Source organism: Ips typographus, linkage group LG2 (genome assembly GCF_016097725.1).
Source record: "Ips typographus isolate SLU linkage group LG2, UJ_Ityp_2.0, whole genome shotgun sequence".
NCBI lineage: Eukaryota > Metazoa > Arthropoda > Insecta > Coleoptera > Curculionidae > Ips > Ips typographus.
Window position 1 is genome coordinate 6,628,711 of NC_138423.1, and position 19,820 is coordinate 6,648,530.

The 19,820-nt window shown below is 36.6% G+C and overlaps 3 protein-coding genes across 3 annotated transcripts; 1 reads left to right on the top strand and 2 right to left on the bottom strand.

Annotated features, from left to right (window-relative positions):
- Positions 1-10,804: 10,804 nt before the first annotated feature.
- Positions 10,805-13,222, top strand: LOC145724481 (glucose dehydrogenase [FAD, quinone]-like). Its single transcript, XM_081972777.1, has 4 exons — positions 10,805-10,949; positions 11,005-11,196; positions 11,254-11,584; positions 12,945-13,222. Exons 2-4 carry the CDS (start codon positions 11,096-11,098, stop codon positions 13,152-13,154), a joined length of 642 nt encoding a protein of 213 aa, XP_081828903.1. The 5' UTR covers positions 10,805-10,949; positions 11,005-11,095; the 3' UTR covers positions 13,155-13,222.
- Positions 13,223-14,210: 988 nt separating this feature from the next.
- Positions 14,211-17,774, bottom strand: LOC145725720 (uncharacterized). The gene is made up of 5 exons (XM_081974580.1): positions 16,790-17,774; positions 16,583-16,747; positions 16,262-16,504; positions 15,868-16,189; positions 14,211-15,027 (listed from the first exon to the last, which is right to left on the bottom strand). The coding sequence occupies exons 1-5, from the start codon at positions 17,772-17,774 to the stop codon at positions 14,211-14,213; spliced, it is 2,532 nt and encodes an 843-aa protein (XP_081830706.1).
- Positions 17,775-17,860: 86 nt separating this feature from the next.
- Positions 17,861-19,480, bottom strand: LOC145725721 (uncharacterized). The gene has a single exon (XM_081974581.1). The coding sequence runs from the start codon at positions 19,478-19,480 to the stop codon at positions 17,861-17,863; it is 1,620 nt and encodes a 539-aa protein (XP_081830707.1).
- Between the last annotated feature and the right edge of the window lie 340 nt (positions 19,481-19,820).

Below are 19,820 nucleotides of genomic sequence, written 5' to 3' on the forward strand. Positions count from 1 at the left end.
CATCAAATACAAATGCTGATGCACTGTCACGCATTGAGTTGCATACAAAAGAAGATCAAGAGTTTTCTCTAAAAGAATATATGGAAGAATTTAATAGAGAATTAGAGAGAGAAACAAGACAGGAATCAATATTACAACGACCTTCGACGTCACGAGAACAGGAAAATGAGAATATAGACAAAGCTTCAATGTTTGTTCATACTGACAACGAAGAACCTGACTTTAATAAAAAACAAACTGAAGAGTTAAATAACCCCAACGAACAGGACGACAGTGATACAATTCACACAAATGATCAAGACCCAATTGTAGGAATACCAATCATCGATATACCAGTCAATTACGGTGCAAACCAGGTAATTATTTCTAAAGTTTTACATTCACCGGCAAAACCGAAATTAACACTACTATTCGAAAAGAAACGCCGATTGATAGTTCAACTTAGTCAAAATAACTTTGAAGATGATATCTTAAAGTTTATTAAAGAAAACATAGTTCCTGAAAAACAGTATCACATATACTTTGAGGAACAGGGTGTATACGAAGAGTTTTGTGAAGTTGTAAGAAGATACTTTAGGTGGCCTTCATTAAATCTAAAAAGGTGTTTAAAGAAACTTCTTGACGTCACAAATAAAGGGGACATTGAAGAGATAATTGAAAACTACCACCAAGGTAAAAGTAACCATCGAGGAATTGATGAAACTCTTTCAAGAATTAAAGAAAAGTATTACTGGCCTAATCAAAAACAATCAATCCAAACGTATATCAATCAATGTGATATTTGTATCAGAACAAAATATGACAGACATCCCGTCAATATTGAAATGAATGTCACCCCAACTGCGACAAAGCCGTTTGAAATAGTACATATGGACACGTACACATTAGAACAATCAAAATTTTTAACTATTTTGGATAGTTTTTCGAAATACGCGCAAGCGTACCCTCTCAAATCTTTAGCGGCAACAGAAATTGTTGATAATCTATTAATGTTTTTCTCTCATCACGGAGTTCCAAAACAGATAATTTTGGATAACGGGACTGAGTTTAAAAATTCTGTTGTCACTGAACTGCTGCAATTGCATAAAGTCAAAATTCATTTCATTTCGCCACACCATCCTCAATCTAATGGAAATATTGAAAGATTACATTCAACGATTAGCGAACATGTAAAGCTATTGAATGCTCAAAATTTCAATAATTCAAGTATTAACCAAAAAATGACTTATTCAATTATGGCTTATAACCATTCAATTCACTCCACAACCAAGATGAAACCGATTGATATCATCAACGGTCATATTACTGACAATGACCCGTTTGATGTAAACTTAGAACAACTGTTGCTATCGGATTATATTACAAACCATAAAGAACAAACAAAACTCTTATATTCCACGATTAACGAGAAACTTGCACAAAGTAAGGAAAAACGTGTCAGCAAAATTAATCAGAACCGTGAGAATCCCGACTTGTTTGAAGCTGGTCAAAATGTCTACTTAAAAAAGCATACTAGACAAAAACTAGCTGAAAAGTTTACAAAGCCAGAAAAAATTACCAAGGTTAACAAAAAACGTAAAACTATTATGACTAATGCCCATGGAAAAATCCATATGGCAAACGTAAAGAGACCTTTACGAAACACATACAGCTTTGATTAAATACTATCATTGCAAATATTAGTTAACCTTAGATTTTAGTATATAATTAAGTTTTTAACTTAGTAGTTAACAAATTATCATTATAGGTGTACAGAAGTTATATTTTTACTTTCAGGCTGGTCGCCAGCAGCATTTTGCTTCGTAGCAGTATCGGATTACAGGATAAGGTTGCCCTACGAGAATTAACTGACAATGTTGGGTTAATTCCTATAAAATTAGGACAAGCAAAATTAATTGATTACAAATACACTCTAATCCATTTTTATGACCTAAATCCTTTAATTAGTGAAATAAATAAGCTGCATTTAAAAGCATCAAATATTACGAACATTCTAAAAGTTCACGGTGAATATTTGGCTGACAACGCTATTTATATTCAGTTATTGACAATCACTCAAAATAGAGTTGATGACAAAATTAAGGAAATAATTCCTCATCCTAATAGGATAAAAAGAGGCTTAATTAATATGTTAGGTTCAGTCTTCAAAGCCATAAGCGGTAATCTAGACGCGTCCGATGGTGAAAGATACGACAAAATTATCAGAGAAATGCAAACCAATCAAAAAAGTTTAACAGAAAGTATGTCTAAACAAATTTCAATTTCTCTGGAAATTGTCTCTAAATTCAATGAGACCATCAATCAGGTTGCCAAACACGAAAAAGTCTTAGAGTCTAAAATCAAACAAATCTCCTGGATTGTGCAAAAAACTACTTATACAGAGAATTCTAACTATATCAGGAATTCTTTAATTGAAATCATTGAACTTTATACTTTTGTAGATTCATTATTACAAGATATAGAGAATTCAATTACTTTTTGCAAACTAAGAACAATACATCCAAGCATAATAAAAACCGAAGACTTGTTTAAAGAGCTGAAAGCTCTAGAAAATCGCATAGGCACCGATCAAATGCCGTTAAAACCGGAACTCTATAACATCAATTTATTCCTTAATTTCATAGATATAGAATGCTTTATCTTAAATAATAGAGTGACGTATTTGTTGCATGTTCCTATAACTCTAAATGAAAAATTTGAACTTTTCCATCTATACTCTGCACCAATTTTCAAAGAGAGTCAGTTCAAGGCGATAATACCGCGCAATAGATTTTTAATTAAATCAAAATTGCACTATACATATCGAAATAAAGCTTGCCATGAGATCACAGCACAATTATATTTATGTGCTAACAAAGATTAAAGGAAATCCATGAAGAAAGTCCTTGCGCTGTATGCCTACTATCGCAAATTAAAGAAAGTACTGCCTGTCAACCAATCGATATCCAGCTCAACGATCCAGTGATCAATCAACTATCGAATTCTGACAAGTGGTTGCTGATAAGTCCTAAAAAGCAACTAATCAAACTACAATGCCCAACACAAATGGAAACATTGAATTTGATTGGTACTTACATCGCCGAAATTCCCAAGGGTTGTCAAATCATGATGAACGACCGAACAATTTCAACGACCAGAAGGCAGTCAACGCTAGTATACAGCCCATATTTTTCCCGGACAATAATGAGTTGCCAAGCTTCATTCCCTCCATGGAAATTGACTTCAAGCTAGACGATATCAAGTTAGACGGACTTCAAGATCTTCAAGGTCAAATACGATCTTCGAAACCTGCCCAAATAGTGCCTATTGACATTTCCAAAAATCCATCTATCTGGACTATTTTAATGTATTTTTGCAGTAGCAGGGATTGCGTATTATGGCTACAAGAAATTCGGCCAAGCCCTCTGCAAGAAGAAACAAGAAATAGAAGTCACCTTGAGCATCAGCCAATCCAACTTCCCTCAATGGTACAGTTGAATCTAAGGGATGGAGGAGTTAAGTCACGAGGTTGTACCACCTCCATAGACCAGGACAGATGCTGAGTATGCAGTTCCACGAACAAAACCAGTGTCATCGCGTATTGCATAATTATTATTATTAAGTGCTTTAATGTAACATTATCAATATACTTCTGTACTAGTTTGTAATTTGTATTTTTTAAAAACGGTCTTACCATATTCGAAGACGTAATTCAGTTGAAACTAGAAAATGTACATAGATACAACAGAGCCTACTGAAGTCGCTAAGACACGATAACAAAAGGGACATAATATCACCGATAACCCTAGAGAAATGGGATGATTACTTTAGCAAGTCCTTCAAAGAAAATAGGCGACACTTTCAAATCGAAGACCAGACTAGTGCAGTACAGACGTCAGCATCTCCAATTACAATAAATTATATAGAGACAAAAAATACTTGTTTTAAAAAATGGAAAATCTGCTGGACCTGGGAATATACCGCCTGAGTTATTTAAGTATGGGACCGACATACTCTTTAAACAACTTATTTCAAAACTGCTTCAACGGAGCGGAAGTACCTGACGAATAGAAAACATCTTATATGTCGACGATCCACAAGAAGGGAAGCAGAGAAGAATGCGACAACTACAGGACATATCACTACAATGCTCAATGGCTCCAGTATACGAAAAAACACTTAGAAAATCGAAAATGAATGAAGCGGAAGAACAAACCGGCTTCCAGGACCACCTCTTCTGTCTCATTGAGGCAAAATAGCATTTCAGCAGGAAGTACATCTACTATATGTGGAGCTAAAAAAGGCATACGATAACATCCCACAAACCAAAATCTGGGACATCAATGTCAACTTAATTAAAGCCATAAAGAATCTTTAAATGACAATACAACTAGAAATAGCAAAAAGGATATCAAAAGGTTTTAGAGTGGATAAGGTCCTGAAGCTGCTGCCTCTCACTGACGTTGTTTAAAATATATCTGGAACAAGCTTTGAAAGCATGGAAACGAAAGTGTAAAAATATGGGCATCTCACTAAATAATACAACTTTATATACTTTGAGCTTTGCAGACGATCAAGTAATTTTGGCCCAGGACTACGAAGACCTGGAGTTTATGACCCGGAAATTAGTTGAAGAATATACCAAATGGGACCTTGAAGTGAACCTAAATAAAAAAAAACCGAATATATGTGCATACAACAAGAAGTTATCCTCGAAGATACACAACAGAAAATAAAACACCTGCAACAAATATAAATACCTGGGAATGTACCTTACGACGACAGGTACCATGGATGAAGCAATAAGGACCGAAACATCCAGGATGTAGGCATCAAAATTCTAAACAGTGTACTATGGGACAAACCATATCGAAAGCCAATAACACCAAATACCAATAGCCTCATCAAAAGCATAGTCACATACGACCGTGAGTGTGGCAATTAAAACCAACGCTCAGAGAACTCGTTAAAGGTAACCGAGATGGACTTTTGGAGACGCGCCACGGGCAAATAAATGTCGGAAAGGATCCGAAATGAACGGATTCAATAAATTATGAATGTCAGACATACACTAGAAGAGAACATACACGTGGCGCAACTCAAATGGTATGTACACGTTCAGAGGATGGGAGAAGAAGGGCTACCCAAGCAAGACACCACAGGGGAGAAGAACGAGCTAGAGCTAGGGCGATCCCAGAAAAGAGCTAGAGAAGCCAGCTATGGCTCATTTTGTATCCTCTTTCTAATGGCGTTCAAGTGAAATCTATAAGAGTTCAAATAAAACAAGTACAATCATCAATAATTGAAAAAATGCTTATTTTTACAAAAATGCAATTTTGAGATTTTTTTTTCTCCATGGGGGTTCCAATGCACAGCTCAAGGGCATATTACTACCAAAGAAACCTTAAAATTAGATGAAATAAGTACAAAAAAGCACTTTAAAATTTTTCATTTATCAAAAATTCAATACCTCGGTAACGTGAGGAGCGAGAGAGGTCAGCTTTGGCTCATTTTCACTGACTGACAGGACTATCAAAGTCACAACATTCAGGTAAAATAAACAGTAATCAACATACCGCGGTAAAGGTATACCTTACTTTTCAATGCCAGAAACAGTAAATAAATGCTGAATTAGTGGAAACATAAAACATCAGTAATAGGATAAGGAAATAAGCCTTCAGGACATTTTTTAGGACTCAATTTATTGTGTTATTTAATTTAACAGTTTCTTACTCAATTATTTCGAGAGATACAGTGTGATTCAGTATATTTATTTCTTCTAAAATTCTGTTTTTACCACCCTGTCTGTATAATACTATAAAAATTTCAAATTAAACTTTAAAATGATAAATTAGATTAAAATATATTGAATATATGACAGTTTTCATTTTAACAGCCTCTAAATTTGCCATTTTGGTAATTACAGAAAAAATAAGTATATCATCTTGTAGCTTTTTCAAATCCTCTTTTTTGCTTTTTGTATACAAAAAATTAAATTAAAATTTATTTTATTTTTTTTTTAAACTAAATTGAAAACCCAATGAAGTGTGTTCTTAATAAGAAATCAAATGAATACAAAAATCAAATATACAGTTATTATTTTTTATTTAAATATACATTCATCTACATTAAAAATAAAATAATTTTTTTTTTCCGTGCGCTGATTAAAATGCTGATTAAAATGGCTATAAAATAGAAACGTACAGCACAATATATTAAATTTAAGCCAATTTATAAGCCGACAAATATTTAGCACAAACCGGCATTGCCATTTAATAATATGTAAATGCTGGAATATTTAGATATATTCCGCAGTATTAGTTGACGTTTTATGGACATTGTCTGACAGTCATAACTTACAACATTTAAATCACCTTTGAACTACTTTAAACTAGTCATAGAAATGATCAGTTCTGTCTGTCTTTAAGTCTGGTTTTATTCCCTTCGTTTTCAAAGTATAATGAAAAATATCGTTCATAATTCGTCCCAAAATAGGTTTTCCGTGCTTGCATGACTTCCGGTTGGTCATACGCGCACGGAAAACCTTTATTTTTGTACTTCTAATCAAATACCTTTACTATTTTATTAAAACGTCTTGAGCACAAACTTGTTGGTTTCGTGAGTTTTTTTTTAGCGAAATTCATTCGAAATTTCGAAATTTCATTCGAAAAACATTTTGAGTGATACTTGGCTGTTGATCAATCGGATTTGTGTAAGCTGACAACCTTTTCGATACAAAAGGAAAAAATCAGACTATTTAATTAAAAACTTAACGGTGTAACAGTTTAAACCTTGTTTAAACCAATAGGTATGTATTATATAGGTGTTATATAGGATTACACTAACATTTTACGTTTCTACTTGATAACAAAATAAATCATTAACTGGTTGGATACTATGGTAGAATACTTATCTAAAAATATGAAAAAACGTCATAGCACTACTATTCAATGGTTCCTCGACATGTGGACACTACCACTTTTGTTCATACTTTGTATTCCGGACCGTTGTTCCGTTTGGAGGAAATGCGAATACTACGCAACTAGCTGACGAATGGAAGCATTAATAAGAAGAAACGAACAACTAGAACTCCCGATGACTTATCCGAATACCTTAACGCAACTAACGAAGAACCAATCGGTAAGAATTTTTTCTAAATTGATGAATGATTTTTTTAAGAGTTTCTGAAAATGCTAGATTTTTCCTAGCAATTGTCATATAGTTTCTGGTAATTGTCAGATATTTTCTGGCAAAGCCAGATAGCGCCTGGCATTGCTAGAGAAATAAATTCTAGCATTGACAGATATATTTTAGGAATTCCAGATAAATTTTATAGCTTTGGCAGATAGTTTCTGGCAATTGTCTGATAGTTTGTAGCAATGTCAGATAGATTCTAACATTGACAGATAGAATTTAGCAATTCCGGATAGATTCCAGCTTTGGCAGATAAATTATAGCTGGCAGATAACTTTCTGGCAATTGTTTGATAGTTGTAGATAGATTCTAGCATTAACAGATAGATTTGGCAATGCCAGTAGATATCTATCATTGTCAGATAGTTTTTGCGATGCCAGATAGATGGCAGATAGATTTTGGCAATGCCAGATCGATTGTAACATTGGCAGTTACTTTCCGGAAATTATTAGATAGTTTCTGGCAATGCCAAATAGATTTTAGCATTGGCAGATAGTTTTTGGCAATTACCGATAGATTCTAGCATTGGCAGACAGTTTCTTGCAGTTGTCAGATAGTTTCTGGCAATACCAACTAGATTGTAACATTAGAAGATAGTTTCCGGAAATTGGCAGATAGTTTCTGGCAATTCCAGAAACATTGTAACATTGGCAGATAATTTCAGAAAATTGTCAGATATCTTCTGGCAATGCAAAATAGATTTTAGCATTGGCAGACATTTTTCGGTAATTGCCAGATAGATTTTGGCAATGCCAATTAGGTTCTAGCATTGGCAGATAGCTTCTAGCAATGCCAAATAGATTCTAGCATTGCCTTAGAGATTTTGGCATTTCTACATAGTTTCTGACAATTATCAACAACATGACTATATATACCGGGTGATTACCTACACTACAACACGTTGGTTGTATTTAGAAAGTAAAATTGATTAAAAAAAACATTTATTGTCCACTCCACTGTAGAACATATACAGCGTGTTCTAAGCTAATCGTGTCTGCCATTTACAGTGCTGTCATACATTTTTGAGGTTTTACCCAACTTTCATATTATAATTTATTACATAAGATGCTCATTTACTTTATTGTTGTTGCAATTAAAAAACCGTTCTAGAATTATCTCTCTGGCGGTACCGTGCTGGTCTTAGATAAAATATTATTCCTAACACTTGCGGAAAGTGTCTTTTACGCACAGTGATGCTCAAAAACATGTCCTTCGGGCACTTGACTTGCGTAAAATACCACTTTTCGCACTCGTTAGGAAAATAATTAATAATTTCAGAATATGGAACATACGATTTTATAATCGTGGGTTCGGGTCCGGCCGGTTCGGTTATCGCAAATCGATTAACTGAAATTGGAGAATGGAAAGTTCTACTTTTAGAAGCAGGCCCTAACGTAACCGACCTAAATAAGTTATTGTCCATGTACGGATATGTTGCAACCAGCGAAGATGAAATGGGATACGTAACGGTACCACAAACTTACGCTTGTCAAGGTGGGCTGTTTAAGCCAAACGTGCTAAAAGTTTTAAAATTGTGAGGTGTGTTATAATTTTAGGGATGGAAAATAAGCAGTGCACTGTTAGGGGTGGTAGAGTTTTAGGAGGGGCGTCCAGTATAAATGGGGGATTTTACCTTCGAGCTCATCCCGGTGATTTCCAAAGATGGGTAAATATACACAAGTGATTTGCAAGGAAATAGAATACTGTCACCAGTGTCACCACCAGAAATTCGTATTATTAAAAATACATTCATTGATTCGGAATGACTACATGGTGTTGCACGAGACTGATGACTGGACATTGTGCACTGCTTCTGGCTGTCTGCTATATTTTTAATAATACGAATTTCTGAACGTGATTATACAGGGTGGTCCAGTTTTAAGTGTCAATTTTTCACTATTCGATTTCAAGTTAAGATCGCAGCGCCAGTTGAACTAAAATCGGGCAACACGTTTCTAACCTAATTATAAATAATATGACACTGATTTTATTTCATATTTATGAAACTAGTGCTAAATTCCTAACCAAAATAAACTTAAACAAACAGAAATGGCAGCTGGAATGCCCGAAACTGTTTTCAAAACTGATCACCAGAGGGAGTTTCTCTTATCTTGAAACGCCAATAGCCCATCAAAAAATAAATTGACATATGCATTATGTCATTTTCCTGAAGAACGCTCCCTATGGAAGACACAAATTTCAGTTTAAAAAATCGTTTTCTTGCTTTTAACTGTCAGACCGTTGGCCGTCAAAATAGTTTAGAATGGTCGATATACAGGGAGAGTCTTTATTTTCCCACTCTATATTTTCTACGCTCACTGGATATTATTTAAAACTGACAAAAATGTCTACTTGGGTTATTGTATTTTTTTACTTTAAAATGGTTCAAAAGGATACAATTCTGGTCATCTGTGAGGTTCTCTAGTTAATATTTGACACAGAAAATAGTTAAAAAAACAGGATTTTTGGACTAATTTTTACTGGCGTGCAATTTTTTCAGACCAAAAGTCATGTAAAACTGATCATTCAAGACTTGTGAGAGTCCAAATTTGTACTGAATAGTCTAAAAACTTGTTATTTAATACTAGGTATAGTTTAAACAATTCGTTTATTCAGACTGCAATCTATGTCGATTGTCTTCCTTGCTTTCACTACTTCTAAACGATAAAGTAAATACACACCCCATATTCCTGTTTTTGAAATAGTTTTTCTGTATTTTTCATAGGTTGACGTGTATGGTGGCGCAAAACTGGACTTGGGAAGAAGTGCTGCCCTATTACATTACATCTGAAAATGTCACTTATGAACCCAGAGACGATGAGTACCTGGACACGACGGCTATTTGACTGTTAGCAATGACGTGGACTCTGAAACGGTACTATTAAAGGGTTTGTTACATAAACCGATGTTGAACTTGTTACATTTCCAGACCGAACCATTGCTAAATGCCTTCTACGAACAAGGCTTAAGCTACGAAAGATTTCAATGGGGTGGCCAGTGGATGGTGGTTTCTAGGAGTGCGGTGACTATGAGGGAAATGAACGCGCCAGTGCCGTTCACCAGTTTATTAACCGTGCCCTAAATAGAACCAATCTGGAAGTCAGCATCAATAGTTACGTGACCAAAGTGATTATAGACGACGATAACGTGACCGCAACAGGAGTTATCTTTGTCAAAAATCAAACTAAATACATTACCTATGCCAATAAGGAGATTATAATATCAGGTTAGTTGATGAGCTAGAAACCAGTTGAGTAGTGTTCTTCCATTTCCACACAACGTTCAACGGTTTTATTATTCTTCTTCTCCTCTCCATCCTGAACTTAAAAACTGCTCCTCTAAATAAATCTGCAGAAGAAGCGCACAACCATTCTCACAGATTCCGCAGCCAATATATTCCCCTTTTTCCAGATTATCAAGTGGAGTCTCATAGTTTGAAGCCTGCATTATGTGGACCCAGATAGGTAATCTTTCTTCTCTTCGTCCTCCTTTACACCTCCAAATACTCATTCTGTTAGGCACTTCTGCGTTGGACATGTTCTCTGAGCATTCTTATGTGGGTCCTATTTTTTTTCGTATATTCTATTAACGGTCCAAGTCTCTAAGACACTTCATAATTCAATTTTAGGAGGGCCTTACAACTCTGCATTCTGCTGTTACATTCGGGTATAGGGCCTAGCAAAGACCTGGAAGGCGTTGGATATCCCAGTAATTGCTGACTTACCGGTAGGTCAGTATTACCAGGACCATTCGTTCTTCTTAGGGTTTTACATAAAGTAACAGTTGTCCTGATGTAACTTCAACCAAATCTAACACAACGGTATGTTTCAGAACTAACCGTACTTTATATAATTACACTTTTTTGGAGCAAGTGAAACGTTATCAGAATCATCTTAGACCTTTAACAATCCAGGCGAATGTGATGGCTTGGTCGAGCTATGGTGACCGTGCGCGTAGGCCCAATATTGAATGGACGACTTTTGAGCCCTACGCAGAAGCAACTTCTATTCAAAAAATGTTCAGGTAATCGAATTTCTTATTGTATCTGGTTAACCCACAACCCGTATTGTTGTTAAACAGGCTCAGTAACGCAACAGTCGATTCTATGGAAGGAAACGAAGAAACTGACCTATCCCTCTTCGTTTCGTTGTTTCATCCAAAGTCACGTGGAACGATCACTTTGAAATCCAGCGATCCCAAAGATAAGCCCTTAATCGATTCCAATAACTACGCAGATCCTGACGATGTGGAAGTAATGCTGCAAGCTATAAATATGACTCTAGCTTTGAACGAAACTGAAACCTTTCGTAATTTTCAAATGCAACCAGTTCTTCAGGATGCTCCTGGGTGTAAGGGCAAAAAATACTCTAGAAAATGGAATATATGTGCTATAAGACACTATGGTTCTACGGTAGGTTTTCAATAGCAGTAAGTATGCTTTACAATGTTTTATATGCGCGTGCATATGAGTACATTGAAACTATAAACTAGCTGAATGTACAAAAGAACTGAAAATGTACCTTTACGGTTCAGTTATTAAGGTGGAAAAAATGGATTTATGCCCTCTGGCCATAAAATTCTTTTACCAGCCGTTGCATACCTAATACTTTTTATTAAAAAAACAAGATAGATAGTGGAAACTACTTGGGAAAGTAACATCACAACCACATTTAGTCTATTATCTGGATTGTTGACTATTTCTTCCCTTGTAGACGTACTAGTGACAACCGCAAGTGTGTTTGAAGACAGTAAAGCTTGCCAAAATTCAAATTTTATTTTGAATTGAATCCTCTGTACAGGGTGGTCTATCACGAATCGTCGCAATCTACTATCGAAGAACAGTAATGACTATAATTCTGAAAATATGTCCCTGGAGGCAGTTCATCTAAATTCTAAAATATTTTCAAAATTGTGACAGTTCCGGTTAAACACCCTGTACATTATTTCTTTTTTAAACATATTTTATGTCTAATTTTTTTAATTGACAAATTGATACTTTTTGAAATATTCACAAATAAATGATTTTCTATGTTGCAAAAAAAAATTGAATTCAGTCCATTCTGTACTTATGGTTAAATAACTCAGTTATTTGATACACTGTATAAGGTGGTAAAAATTGATATATTGAACCACTCTGTAGCTCTTAAATAATCGAGTTACAGGGTGTTCATGTGCAAAGTGTCGAATTCAGTCCACTTTGTATTAACGGTTAAATAACTCAGTTATTTAACACTTTTACTATAGATACTATCAGGTGATCAAAGAAAGGTTTCAGCACCTACAAACTGGTATATGAAACTACTCTGTAACTGTTAAAATAACCAACTTACAGGGTATTAAAATAGAAAGTACATTTGTTTTTATATAACACAGTTATTTGACATGTTCACTATACACACTGAATAAAGTGGTAAAAAATTTAAATTATTTATAGGAACTGAAATAGCTACGAGGGCCAAAAATTTGATTGAATGTAGCTTTGCTGGATATATATATCTTGATCATCCAAAAATGACCGTAAATCGAAATACCACAATTTTGGTTTATAAATGTTTCATCAGTTCCTTTACCACATTTTGTTGAATTTTTTGTTCTTTTTTATATGATGTCAAAAAATTATTAATTTTCTTTTTAACTAACGAACATTTTATTGGTTTCTTTATTAACTTTTTTAAACTTTGATATTAAAGGATCCATAACCCTTCTTCGGGCATTCAAATTTTCCACAAACATTCTTGTTTCACTATAAATAATAGATAATTTTTCCGCAGAATTTCCATCCAACCTCAGCCAATTTGATGGGAAATGACACGTCCAAGTCGGTTGTGAATCATCGATTATTGGTTCACGGATTTGTGAATTTAAGGGTGGCAGATACTAGCATTTTCCCTGAAACTGTTTCGGGCCATCCACATTCCACTTCCTATATGACCGGCGAACGCTGTGCTGACTTTATCAAAGAGGACTACGGCAAATTATAATAATAGATTGTATACCAATAATATATTATGTATTTTTAGTTTATTTGGAATAAATAAGTTTCATTTAGTGGTGTTGTATGTCGCTACCACCTTCCACTTTAACACCTTGTAACTGGGTTATTTTAAGAGCTACAGTTCAATATACCAATTTGTAGGTTTTAAAATCCTCTTTTGATCACCCTACTTTTATTGAAAATGCCAAATAACTGAGTTATGCCTGTTTCCCCGCCACTTTCAAGCCGATTTTTAATTACAACTTAAGCTGAGTTGAGGTTTGAATGTGACAGATCAGGTGCAAAATAACACAGTCTATACTAAACTTATCTATATCAGTTTTTAGGTGCCTTGCTACCTTCTTTGGATCACCTGATAGAGTATTTATAGTAAAAATTATTAAATAACTGATTTATTTAACCGTTATTACAGAGTGGACTGAATTTGACACTTTCCACTTTAACACCCTATAAATTGGTGATTTTAACTGTTACAGGGTGGTTAAATTACCCTTGAATTCTGCTTTTCACCACCTTTTGCAGTGTCTATAGTAAACATGTTAAATACCTGAGTTATTAAGCATAAATACAATAAATACCTACTTGGGAGGCACTAGAACCACTGAGAGTTGGAGCCTGTTGCCCTCGAACAAAACTACCCGTTTTGCCCTTGGAGTTGTCTCTTGCACTCTGGATCGGGAAAAAATATAACACCCTTTACTCGAATTCAACTTTATTCGGTGTTAGAACTAAACTTTAGATTGGGATTAAAACCCTAAAAGATATCAAGAACATGTGCCTATTTTTTACTTAACGCCAATAATCTCCCTTTTTTAGGTTATATTTACACGTTGACATTACTTTTCAAAACAAAATTTTTCAGCTAACAGATGACAGTTGAAACTAGAAAATGTACATAGATACAACATTCTCCCACCTGAGTCACTTAAAAGTACAATCAAGTGACTCACAAATCAAATTTAAATTTACAAGTATTTTTTGGGCATCTTAGACACACGCCCGCTTCTAGTCATCTTCTGCATCACTGGAGCCGGTCTAGGGATCAGAACTTCTTGTTCTGGATCAGCCTCATCTGTACCATTCTTTTGGAGGTGGTTTTCACGACTTGAGGAACACATTCGGACGAACTTGGTTCACATACCTCAACCTGCTGCACACATTCCAAAGGGTAAAGTCTCTGAATCGGCCGCATAAAGGTTCCTCGGTTAGTAGACACTTTGACCAAACGTACTTGTCCGTCTTTGCCAGGCATCAGCTCACAAATCCGTCCCATAGTCCAATCGAGGCGTTTCTCATTGTCATTGCCAATAAGGACAATATCACCAAGTTTAGGTTCTGTTGTACGTTTTCCCCAGTTTAGTAACTTTAACTGACCTAAATACTCAGTTCGGAATCTTCGATGTAGATCTTCTCGGATTTTCCTGAGATATACAACTCTTTTGCAAAGTGACTGACCATCTATTGCATCAATGTCACAAACGCTACTGCTCGCCTGGTCTCTCAAAAAGAACATGGGAGTGAGAGGTATTAGTTCTTCGGGATCATCTGACAAATACGTCAACGGTCTGGAGTTCACAATTGCTTCGCAATCACACAATACTGTGACTAGCTCCTCGTAATTCAACGACGCCCGTCCTAAAGTCTTACGGAGAAGTTGTTTAACAGCTCCCACTAACCTTTCCCAAAATCCTCCCCACCAGGGTGCGGACGGAGGGTTGAATTTCCAGGTAATACGTTCTATACTGGTTTCCGTAGTAATTTTATCCCAGTCCAGCTTGCTGAACAGTGTCTCTGTCCCTACGAAATTAGTCCCATTATCACTGTAAATGGTCCGTGGTCGTCCTCGTCTAGCGATAAACCTACGAAGAGCTTGAAGAAAATTAACAACCGACAGTGAAGTACACAGTTCCAAATGCACCGCACGGTATACAGCACAAGTAAAAAGGCATATCCATGCCTTTTCTCCATTTTTTAAATATAAAGGTCCAGCAAAGTCTAAACCGGTCACTTCGAATGTAGCAGCCTCGCGAACACGGTCCCCGCGGCAGAGCAGGTGAATCCACGACGTACGATTTACCGTTATGTCTCTTACACACGACACACTTAGAAATTATGGATTTGATAACTCGCCTACCGCCCGGGATCCAGTAGTTTTCTCGAAGTATCCCCAATAGACCCTGTGCTCGAACATGACACGATTTAATATGAAGGTCAAATATCAAGTTTTCAACCAGCTGGTTTTTGGCAGGTAAAATAATAGGGTAACGAAACTGGTCAGTATCGTCGCGTTGACTCACTCTAGACTTCAAACGTATGATACCCGATTTGTCCACAAAATAATCAAAACTTCCAAGTCGTTTTTCTTCATTTCCTTTAAATGACTGTTGTTGCAGCAGCTTAAATATAAACGTCTCTGCTTTACTCAATTCTTCAGTAGACAAGACACTTTGTAATCGTCTGGAAGGAAATCGAGCATTATGAGAAAATCTAAATATCCAAGCTATCATTCGGACGGTTTTCCAATACTTAGAGAAATAAGTCATATGCCAATCATCTACGGTCATACTACAATCATTATTGGCTAATAATGAGGTAACAAGCCCTTTCTGCGTTCACGTTGAACTTCTTGTTCATTTGTTAGTGAACATTGGTTAGGCCAATTATCAGATGCTGTATAAAGCCATTCTGGGCCCTCCCACCAATTTGATTTTTTAAGTTGACTGGCCGAACATCCACGAGATGGCAGGTCTGCAGGATTAAGATGGCCAGGAACGTGTCTCCACGCATCGAAGGGGGTTGCATTTTTTATTTCATTGACTCGATTGGTGACGAATACGTTCCATTCTTCCTGTCGTCGAATCCAAGCTAAAACTGTAGAGGAGTCAGTCCAGAAAAAACTTCCATAACTACACTGTAAACTTTGCTGGACTGAAGAATACAACCTCGCTCCAATCACCGCTGCTAATAGTTCTAATCGTGGTATAGTTATTCTTTTCACTGGAGCGATTCTGCTTTTCGCTGCTAGGAGAGTAACAAAAACCTTACCATGTTTAACTCCACGCAAGAAAACAACAGCTGCGTAAGCAGTTTTACTTGCATCACAGAAAGTATGCAGCGTCCAGTCTTCTGCGTCTTCCAATCCTGCATGAATCCAACGAGGAATCTTGATGTCCAAAAGATGTTTTGACTCTGTCAGCCAGTTCTTAAAGTCTTTGGAAATATCCGGAGTAACCTCAGCGTCCCAACCTATTTTCATTCCCCATGTCAGTTGCAACAGCAGTTTGGGAACCAATGTCGTAGGACAAGTAAACCCAATAGGATCAAATATTCTTTGAGCTACAGACAGCATTATTCTTTTTGTTACAGGGGTATTCAGAAATTGTTCAAAACAGCGTGACAGCGATTTATTCAAACCTAAGGTATCCTGGTCAGTGTTCCACTCCATTCCAAGTAACGCAGTCACGGGTTCGCTGTTTTCTGGTAACGTCTGATGAGAAAACTCCCACCCTCTCAAGTCAAATAATGCTTTCTCCAAAAATGTAGTGGCTTCTCGTCGAAAAGTAATCAAGCTTTCTTCATCTGGAACACTACAAACACAATTATCTACATAAAAGCTCTTACTAAGTCTTTCTAAAGTTTGTTTGGAAAACTCAAAACTACATTCCTTCAAACCTTGATTTATATGGTACTCTAAGGTAGCCCCCAACAAAAATGGACTACTTCTAATACCAAAGACTACTCGTTTGTGTCGATAAATTATTTCATTCCCTTCAGAATCGACCCATAAAAAGCGCAGAAAGTCTCGGTCAGCTTCGTGAATACTAATCTGTAGAAATGCTTTTCTTATATCTGCAGACACACCTATTTTATGTTGACGGAAACGAAGAAGTATGTCTGGTATCAGCTCTATTAAGTTGGGGCCAGTCTCTAAACATTGATTCAGTGAGGGTCCCTGTTTGTCTTTGGCTGACGCGTCGAACACTGGTCTAATTCTGGTAGTGCTATTTTCCTTGACGACTGGCCTGTGAGGTAAATAATGAACCAATGAAGTTACCTGGTTTTCTCTAACTTCTTCAATGATCCCAGCTTTAATCCATTCCAAGAAAACTTCATCGTAAGGTTGCCTCAATTGACTGGTGATTAATTTCGTCAAAGTGTTTTTCAAACGTTTTTGTGCCAGCTCATAATTTGAAGGCAATGGCGGATGTCCATCTACCCAGGGAAGCCTTACTTTATAACGACCCCTTGGTGTAACTTGAACAGATTCTAAAAAGAGCTGTACTGCCGCCGAAGCTTGTTCTCTTCGAGAGCGTTGTTCATAAGGGTCACGAATTCCTAAAGTATCTAAATCCCATAGTTGGGACAGTAAAGCATCATTTATAAGTAAACTTATAGCACTTAAAGTGTGTCCTAAAGGTCTATCAATTGGTACCTTTCCCATCAGGGTCCAACCAAGTAGCATTTCCACAGCAACTAAACCGGTTGTCAGCTTAAGGGTACGTCCAGTATACAGCTTCCCAGCTACATCCGACCCTATCAACACCTCTATGGGGCCTGGAGTATTAAAATCAGAGAGGGGAATGTCCTTCTGCCTCAAATCGTCCATCCAGGGTCCATAAAAAACAGGCAAAACATCTGTACAAATAACATTTTGAGATAAAGCTTCTAAAGTACACTTGTAATTTCCTTGACTTAAACAAATATCATAAACATTGTGGTTCTGTTCAGATGACACTCCTCCAAACAAACAGTGGCGTATTTTAAAATTCTGTTTATAGAAAATCCTAATGAGTCTGCTGTGGCTTTTAGTATGTAACTGTTATGTGAACCAGTGTCAATAAGTACCCTCACGCTTTTGGAACCATGTGGACCATTCAAGTTAACCTTCAAAGTCTGCAAAAATACATGAGAACCCGTCCCATTAGTACAAGTCAAAAAATCGTTGGACGTCGACGCGGGAGTTTCGTCGGCTTTCAGCTCTGTCACTGCTTTTCCACCTGTTGATAGACTGAAACACATAAGGGTTACATGTGACTTTCCACAAATTATGCATTTAACCCTGGCATGGCACTGCCGTGACTGATGACCCAACTTCAAGCATCGAAAACAAGCCCTCATGGAAGACAACAACTCTTTCCTCTTCTCCAAAGTCATACCTTGGGCTTTAAAACAGTTTAGGCTGTCATGACAACTGTTGCAAAATACACATTTATTTGGTTCTCGTTGTGGTGGACTTGGCTTCTGGTTTGACTGCACCAACAGTGCACTGGCACTAGGCTGTCGACGGGAGTTTGCTTTCACAGGGGTCTCTTGAAAATTGTCCACAGTTTCACTACGTAGACCAAATCCCTGTGCTGCAAGAACAATGCGTTGCTCATTATTAACCTCATTTCGCAGAAAATGTAGCAAATGTTTTAGTTTGGCCTCGAGACTGACTGCTTCAACATCTGGTGGCTCTGATGGTATACTACTACTAATAAACGATCGCTGCCACACTCTTAATAAGTCCTCAGGTAGGCAAGACTCAATCAAAGGAAACAACACTCCTGAATATCCACTTGTGGTAATGCCTAAAGTCTCCAAAGCACGAATTTGTGTTTCCAGGCCATCATAAAGTGAACATACGTCTATATTATTACTAGAGGTAGCATTGTTAATAATAAGCTGCAGCAGACCACGTATATACACCTCTATTTGCAAATCTTCCCTGCCAAAACGAGATTTTAGTGACTCAACGATCTTAGGATAATTTTCTTTAACAGCAGGGAAACTTTCTACTAGTAACCTGGCTCTACTGCCAGGAACAGTAGCCTGAATAAGGTATTCAATTTTATCATTGCAATCAATGTCAGGGTCTTCATGAACTTTGCGAAATTGTGACCAAAATGGTAACCATTCCTTGATATTACCGGAAAATGTCTTAAATTCAATAACAGGCAACTTAAACTTATGTTTACCTTGTAACGGTGCAACACTATTGGTTTCCGGGTTTCCTGAAGCTGTATGGTATCCATTTCTATCTTTCTGCATGAGGGATTCGTAACGTAAACTTAATAAGGAGAATCTCTTCATGTAGTTATCACATGCTTCTAACTCCGTCATTATGAGGTCCTCTTCAGTATCTTCGCTCAACAGTAGATCATATATTTCCTCATTGAGAGCTTTTAGCTTCTCAGCTTTATTATTCAACATGTCGAAGGCCACTCGAACATCTAAGTTCACCTCTTCACCAGTTAGTAGCTCTTCCAAATCATTGGCACTCTTTGTAAACATAGTACGCAGAATTTTTCTATTCTTCCTTAGCTGCTCCATACTATGTCCCCAAAAGCTCAAAAAATACACTACAAAACTGTCCAACCCCAACCAAAGTCACAAGAGTCCTGTCACGGTCGCCACTAATGTTGCCCTCGAACAAAACTACCCGTTTTGCCCTTGGAGTTGTCTCTTGCACTCTGGATCGGGAAAAAATATAACACCCTTTACTCGAATTCAACTTTATTCGGTGTTAGAACTAAACTTTAGATTGGGATTAAAACCCTAAAAGATATCAAGAACATGTGCCTATTTTTACTTAACGCCAATAATCTCCCTTTTTTAGGTTATATTTACACGTTGACATTACTTTTCAAAACAAAATTTTTCAGCTAACAGA